Here is an 8,470-nt window from a genome sequence, read left to right as displayed (position 1 = left end):
TTCCTACTTTTTCTTTTCTCCTTTCTCTTCTCACCTGTCTAACTATCAAACTGTCAAACTATTCTGTCACAAAATGGGTTCGATGTTCCCCCTAATTTCACCCTCTCAGGGCCGTAGCAACAGTAATATATGAACTACAGTAGTATTCCTGAGGCATGTTTTTTCGGATTTTTTTTTCTTTCAGGCTGAATAACGAAAAAATTATCAGCTTTAGCTATATATAATGTTCTAAACATATTTTACTGACATTATAAGGTTTCTATTGATATAAGTTTTATATGAAATTCATAATTCAAATGACTTAGATAGATTTTACTTTTAGAGTGTCAAATTGACACTCTAAGTCGGAAAAGGGAGTTTTTTTTTGTCCAGGCTTCCAGGGTTCGTCCATAAAAAAAGTAAAGTTACAATATTAAAGAACTTTTGAATTCATTTAGGGTCCCCTAAGATTTTTTTTGTATTTTGAAGCTTCTGAAAAAAGTTACAAGCCTTCAAACTTGCAATAGTGTCAAAATGTCACTTTAATGCGGATGAGGGTTAAAAAAAGAATCCACTGTTAGTCAATTTCATACCGGGTCTAGTGAAGTAATTGCATTAGCGCTGCAATGCCTAACAAAAATACGATTGAAAGCCTTCTCTCTAAAATTTTTATTTGTTATATATTGAAAATCAGAAAGCTCCATAATTCTAATTTGAAATCCATTTCCAATTTAACCTAGACAGCGAATTCCACCGTGCTCTGCTGCCAAAATTGAATGAAATACTTAAATATACGTCGGCGCAAAAATATCGCACCGTTTACAGCAATGAATGAAGGTAAAAATAGAAATGCCGACTCTAGACTTGCGCCAATCCAAAGCCGAATCGGTGCAAGTTTACGCTAAACAACAGCTAGGTATACATATAGCTAGTTCCGTCGGACATGTTTTCTTTCAGGATAGTGCAAAAGATCGACCAACGGCTTCTGGTTTTGTTCGTTTCGCACAATCTTGGGATCGCGATGCGATCTTCTCGTGTTGTGTTTACTTCCGGTCGATCGCCCACTTTCAAAACGACGACGACGAGGTAACCGCGCCGCCGAGTCAATGTCGTCTAGGGGCCACGTTTGTCACATCGGGATTATCATTCAAAAGAAAGAGATCTGAGACGATAGGCCGTACGACACTGTATAGGTCTTATTAGGTATCTCTTGAATAATTTTAACGTTGATTTATATTTCACGAAACTTAATGACAACGTTCAATTGTGGAAAAAATGCAATTACAGCCAAACATATTTACATTTGGTTCATGAGATTTAGGTATATAGGTAATTTTTTCCGATAAAGCTTTTAGAAATTCTTCAAAATTATTTTTCTTTTGAAATGCTTGAAAAATTGTGAATAGTTTTTCACTAGATAATATTTATTTCGATTTAAATTTTTCAAATATCTCTAATAAATAGGCTAACGCTAAATCTCAAATCTTTAAAACAGAAATACTGGTGGATTGTTTTTCTTGCACCAATAGCAGCTGACTTGGCATTATCTACTGTTACAGCACAGCAAAAGTATGACTTATTCTGGTTCATTCACGTGCCGTGTAACCTCGCACAATCTCGTAGGTATATCATTGCATGACTGGGAAATCAATATCAGGCTGAATAGTTTTTGCCCTCTCCTCCTCTATTTAATTCTCTGTTTACATTGCTGCGTGGCTTGATTTGTCACTGCTTAGTCTTAACCAGAATGGAAAAGAAAGCACTGTATTTTATATAACATGTTAGGTTTGGGGTAACTTCAATCCAATCGGTGTTTATTGATGTTTTATTGATTCAGCTCAAGGACAAATATTTCAATTATCTGTTACCTTCTTTTATGTTATAGAATTAATGATGTGTCTTGAATTGTCATGTTTAATCGACTTACTGTGAAGATACAGTTATTCATTTTAGCAATTCTGTAGAATCTTCATCAGAAGAGAACCTATATAACTTTAGTCAAATTTGTAAAATATTGTTTCCTGTTCATGTTACTGCGAATCATTGTGATAATTTTTTTTTATTCAATTTCACTTAAACTTAGTTTATTGCTTTTGATAAAAATCTATGTGAAGGGTGAATATATTTCGATTATAAACAGTTTTAGCACAACAGAAAATAAGCAGTTGATGTGGCTTAGCTTAGCCTTAAGCTCAATGTTTATGACGAATCTGAAAACAGGGAATATCGTGAAAAACTTTGGAATTTCATTGCTTCCCTGCAAATAAAAATAAATAAATTTCATATGTTTCGAGTATTTACTAACTGTTTTCATAATACAAACTTTTATTTCCACTGCACTAGAAAATTCCTAATAAACATAATTGGAAAGTGTCTCCGGAACCTGATTATTTAAAAAAAAAAGTTAAAAAAAATATGATGGCTATGATAATTCATCACAATTAATTTTTCAAAACGGATAATTCACATCACGGCAATATTGCATATGCTAAACGACATTTTCATCGAGCTCTAGGGAGGTATAAGATTGTTTTAAAAGTATATTACTCTTTTTTGCGCCTATCAGCTCAAACACAACTCTTTTAAGTTTCCCTTCCAAACCATAATAAGAATATTCAATCCAAATCCCAATTCAATCCCATTGACATTCGCTATTCGTAGTTTAATTTGAATTTTAAGTGATCGAACGATTTAAGTGGCGCAGTAAGTGGATATTCATTAGAATTCACTTAAAACTTAAGTGATGAGTGAGTGACTCGTTCACTTAAAACTTAAGTGAGGGCCAAGTGAAATGAGGAAATTCACTGAATTCTTTTTCTTAAGTAAATCTTCAATTGTATTTTAAGAGTGATTTGAGGTTCAGTGTACGGTTGCGAAGGTCTCTAAAGGGTGATACGGTCAAAGTTTGGTCAAGGTTTGGTCAAAACTTGTGTAAATCGGTGAAATCGTTTATTTTTCTTTTTTAATTTCATTTTCCAGTCTAATTAGTACCTATAAAATTCAGGAAAAATATTCAGTTAGGCTTCCGCTTTTCCAAATCCGAATTTCCGGGCCTTATGCTTAACCCCTGCCATCAGATTTTGTACAGCCACCTTCTTCGCCGCAGAAAGCTAGTTTGCCTTGAACTGCTGGTCGTCCTTAGCAGTTTTTTTGGTCTTCTTTAGATTCCGCTTGACAAAAGCCCAGTATTTCTAAATTGGGCGGAGCTCTGGTGTGTTGGGAGGGTTCTTGTCCTTGGGGACCACCTGCACGTTGTTGGCGGCGTACCATTCCATGGCCTTTTTACCGTAGTGGCAAGATGCCAAAACAGTACGGAACAACCGTGTTTCTTCAGGAAAGGCAGCAGACGTTTATTCAAACACTCTTTCACGTAAATTTCTTGGTTGACAGTCCCGGAAGCCATGAAAATGCTGCTTTTCAAGCCACAGGTACAGATGGGTTGCCGAACAAGATATTTCTGCGCGAACCTTGACAGTTTCATGTGCTTGAAAATATCTGCTACCTTTCCCCTTCCTTTTGCCGTATAAAACTCCAGTCCCGGAAGCTGCTTATAGTCGGCTTTGACGTAGGTTTCGTCGTCCATTACAATGCAGTCAAACTTCGTCAGCATCGTCGTGTACAGCCTCCGGGATCGCGCTTTGGCCGTCGTATTTTGTTTATCAAGCTTTTATCAGCTTCTTTGCGGCATCTCAAAATAGGAGCAACATTCTACACACACGCACCTTCAAAATGAGGGGTGTTCAGGTTGCAAAATTGAAATAAATTCGTCAAGTTGATATTGACTGTTTTTTCGGTAGAAAAGCAGGCCTTTCCAATTTTTGAAAAACGGAACATTTTAGTACAGAGTTTCAAACAATTGTTTTAAGGAATTTTTATTCATTTTTATTGTGCGACTAATAAGTTTAATTTTTCAGCATGCTCTAAGCTCAATCAGCTTTGAAGATACAACTTTTTTTTTGTGCGTTTTTTTATATTACAAATCTTTTAGAATCGATATGAGTTCAATTCCCCAAGGTTATAGATTTTCGCGGTTTCAGCAGTTGTTTTTTTTTTTTAATCTTAGAACTAGGTTCTATTCTCTCATTCCGATAATAGACATACACTAAATTTCGTAGATTTTAGGAAATGAAATGAAAATGCCTAACTTTAATGCCATCGTGCCAAATAATAACTTTCGTGACTTTTTGCCGTACATCGTCAATTGAAACTTCATTCATTTTTTTTTTTCAAAAACAAGGCAATAATGCGTTATAACACATTGGGATCTAAAAGAAAAATTGTATTTTGTAAGTATTGAATTAATTACAGTTTTTATGATTATATCACGTTTTCCTTCCGTTTTTTTTTCGGTTGAACTTGAACCAATGCGACAAGGTGACATGAAAATCTCTCCGCAGTTGCGACGATGATTGCGCTAATTCTCGTAAGACTAGGACAGAGTATTGGAAATTATTTTCGGTTTGTGTTGTGCTGTTGTATTTTCTTTTATTATCTTTCGTTCTCCACCACTTCGAAGAGCATTGATTTATAATTCATGGCGTAGGAGTTTCCACAACAGATTGGAAAACTCGACCCAGTTTACAGTACATTTCTATATCTACCCACGGATATAATCCTATATTATTCTTATTCAAGCTAAACTAAAATGTGTGAAAGCATCGATTGATAACTTTGAAACTATCGATTTTGGAAGAAAAAGTTAAATTTGGTCATATTCCATTTTTTTTTTTGTAATCGTAATAAATGAAGGCAAACGTTAAAAAAGGTTTACCCTGCTTGCGAGTATCACTTTTCCGCGCTCCGGCTGGTTCAAACTAAAAGCCACTAATTGGGTCCAATCAATTGGCGTCATTTTAAACACCTCCCAGTGCTAAATTTTGTATCTACGTAGTTTTCATTGTGCGGTCGGCTAGCAAATGGCAAGAAAGCACTCGGCGGATAAGGTCGACGTTAGGTGTATGATTAGTGGCAAGCCAAACAACATCATTTAGTCTACGATAGCCCTCTAAGTGAGTGTGTGTTCAGCGTTGTCTTGAGTTTCATCATTGATTTGTGCTAGGGCTTCTTCCATGAAATTTTTTTTTCGTATGTTTTCAATATCAATAAAGAACTATATGTTTATCGTGCCTGGTTGATACCTTTTTTGGACTCACAAGTCGCTGATTAAATGGTGCAATTTTCATCTATTTCTTCTGGTTTAAGTCGAAAATGTACCTACTACCAAGCTACTACTCACGTGTAAAACTAGTTGACTGCAGTACCTAGTATTACTCTTTTCTCCATCATATGTTATACAAGAGAAACGAAGGCGACTGGCGATAGAAATGTGCTGTCTTAGCTAAGCTGGAGTTCAAATAAATACTGTAACTGGGTTGTTAATGTGTTACGAATATTCTCTGTTGTTTTTGACTTTCCACACAAGTAATTAAGAATAGGCTCGTATCGAGCAGTATTGAAGCGTTTCAATTTCAGTGCTTGAGATATTTTGGTTTCAAAATTATATCTTTCTATATTCTTTTATAAATTCAGAACCTGATATATGATACTTGTGACTTGAACATATTTTTAATGTTTTTTCTCATTCTTTTTTTACCCACAGGCAAAGGAAATATTGGCAAAGGAATCAAACGTGCAGGAAGTAAAATGTCCGGTCACGGTATGCGGCGACGTGCATGGCCAGTTTCACGACTTGATGGAACTTTTTCGGATAGGCGGACGATCGCCGGATACCAACTATCTGTTCATGGGCGATTATGTTGATCGTGGCTACTATTCAGTGGAGACAGTGACGTTACTGGTTGCGCTCAAGGTAAAATGCCACGTTTATTGGCATTCTTTATGTGAATATGTAGAGGAGATATCAGATTGTCATGAAAATGGCAACGATTTTGACAAATTGGATAACCAACTTTCCATCCAGGTTGAGAGTTGAATGTGTTATGTAACTGACAAGATTAGAATATAAGGCAGGCACAGAATCAATCAATCAATTATTAATAAAAAAAAAAGTTGTATTCTCATTCATCTGTATTCCATTTCTCAGGTTCGGTTCCGAGAGAGAATTACAATCCTGCGTGGCAACCACGAATCCCGCCAGATCACACAGGTGTACGGCTTCTACGATGAGTGCTTACGAAAGTATGGCAACCCGAACGTTTGGAAGTACTTTACCGATTTGTTCGATTATCTCCCGCTCACGGCCCTGGTCGATGGTCAAATTTTCTGTTTGCATGGTGGTCTAAGTCCTTCGATTGATACTCTAGATCACATCCGGGCCTTGGACAGACTACAGGAAGTACCACACGAAGGGCCTATGTGCGATCTGCTGTGGTCCGATCCGGACGACCGAGGTGGCTGGGGAATCTCGCCACGTGGTGCTGGTTACACTTTTGGTCAGGTTAGTTAGCTATCGATTTTCTCCATTGTTTGCAACGATTAATACCTTACAATCTCGTTACAGGATATATCAGAGCTATTCAATCATTCGAACGGGTTGACGTTGGTTTCCCGGGCGCATCAACTGGTCATGGAAGGTTACAACTGGTGCCACGATCGCAACGTTGTTACAATATTCTCCGCACCAAACTACTGTTATCGATGCGGTAATCAGGCAGCATTAATGGAATTAGACGATTCACTGAAGTTTTCATTGTAAGTATTTCGATGGTTTTATTATTTTATTACCAATTTTCTTCATTACGTTGTGTAACGTTATAAAAACTAAACATAACATCGAGGAATTATGCGAAAATACACTTAACTCGATCAGTTCCGATTTTGAGGAATGAACTCCTTAGCTGAGATTCTTAATTTATATTATTAATTTATTTATTAATTTATTTATTAATAATTTATTTGTTTATTATTTATTAATTTATTCACATAATTAAATGCGCAATCGAATAGCTAGAGTATTTTCCATATTGAAAAATTATGTAGAACCATGCAATGTAATGAATTTCTGGTGTACAGAGATTTCTAGGAAAACATTGTCATAAAGTGTTTGAAAATCGCAGCTATTTTATTAACAAATATATAATCTGGGATTAAGTTTTGTCTATTTTCTCAGGCATTTTCTATAGATATTAAATGATTTTAATTATTAAAAGTTCACTTAAAGAAAATTGTCGAGAAAACAAGGACAATATTTTATGTTCTATTTTTTATTCTTATACTAACTAAAAGAAAAATGTAATAAAATAAAAACAGTTTTAAAATATGTTTTTTCCCTTTATTTTCAGCCTACAATTTGATCCAGCTCCACGTCGCGGTGAACCACACGTGACTAGAAGAACACCCGACTATTTCCTTTAAGAATATCATAACGAATATTGTAATACACACTACAAATTAAACAAAAGTAATATACCTAATAATAAAAATATAAATAATAATTATAAGAAAATATTATTATTTAATACAAAAAAAAAGGATAAAAGCCGTAAAAGTGTTAAACTTGCAAGAAGCAGAAAATCCGTTAGCAAGCGGAAAGAAAAAGGAGAAGGCAAAGGAAGAACACGTAGATCGTATTCAATACACACTCACGTTTGCAGTGAGACGGGGAGCTACTTAGTCAGAGCAAGAAATAAAGGAAATAAGAAATAACCAGCTGAATCTTGCGAGCCAACATACTAAGAAACATTAAGCTACTGACACACGGAAATCCAGAACTAAGCCTGAAATAACTTCACCTCACACCCAACACACAGTTGAACAGAAAACACATTTCGCTAATCGTATAAAGAGCACGCATCATCCATCCATCCCGTACACACCCACTTGTTGTTGTTGGAGCGAAAATAGTGGATGTTATATTGAAAGTCCAACGGAGACAAAACGCATATACTCATCTTTAGCCGGGAAATTCTAGCCAGGATCTAAACAAATTTACTCGGTGTCCTTTTTTAGTCACGCCTTTTACACTCTTAACCAAATTCCACGGTGAAACAAATAACGATAACCCGCAGAGAAATCCAGTCTGAGAATACCGCGCAGCATGATGAAACAAATAAAAAGGGATCCAAATCTTTTTCTCATCATGATAAACACTCATTTGAAATGCACCCCGCGCGCGCACATTCATCCATACATCTGCAAAAATTGTAATAATATCGCCACTGTTAACTCGTGTAATTTTCCGTGTTATATTTTTCTCTTTTGATTTTATACACTTTATTTTTCTTTTATGAATCGTCGTCCTATTCCGCGTATCACTTCTTAGCCGTAACAAATTAGAAAATTGAAATCAAGCATGCAAAACCGCAGCAGCAGCAACAGCTGGAATAACAAGTGAACTGCAAACTTCGCTGCTCCGAATAAGTGAGAACAAAAAAGCGCAATTTTCGATATGATTGCAAATTGCAAAATGTGTCATTTATATGATTTTGATTCAAGATGCAAGAATAAACTGTGCAAGAAAACAAAACAGGACGAGCTTCTCTTTGGTAGAGATTAATTGAGAAACGCAAAACTGTTATTGGCGCGGCCGTAG

The 8,470-nt window shown here is 35.9% G+C and overlaps 1 protein-coding gene across 1 annotated transcript; it reads left to right on the top strand.

Moving 5' to 3' along the window:
• Positions 1–5,131: 5,131 nt before the first annotated feature.
• Positions 5,132–8,404, top strand: LOC129745967 (serine/threonine-protein phosphatase PP2A). Its single transcript, XM_055739375.1, has 5 exons — positions 5,132–5,149; positions 5,579–5,788; positions 6,023–6,376; positions 6,440–6,630; positions 7,221–8,404. Exons 1-5 carry the CDS (start codon positions 5,147–5,149, stop codon positions 7,291–7,293), a joined length of 831 nt encoding a protein of 276 aa, XP_055595350.1. The 5' UTR covers positions 5,132–5,146; the 3' UTR covers positions 7,294–8,404.
• The last annotated feature ends 66 nt before the right edge of the window (positions 8,405–8,470 follow it).

The sequence above is a fragment of the Uranotaenia lowii genome, chromosome 2 (assembly GCF_029784155.1).
Source record: "Uranotaenia lowii strain MFRU-FL chromosome 2, ASM2978415v1, whole genome shotgun sequence".
NCBI classification, from domain to species: domain Eukaryota; kingdom Metazoa; phylum Arthropoda; class Insecta; order Diptera; family Culicidae; genus Uranotaenia; species Uranotaenia lowii.
This window is presented reverse-complemented; position numbering and strand designations above follow the sequence as displayed.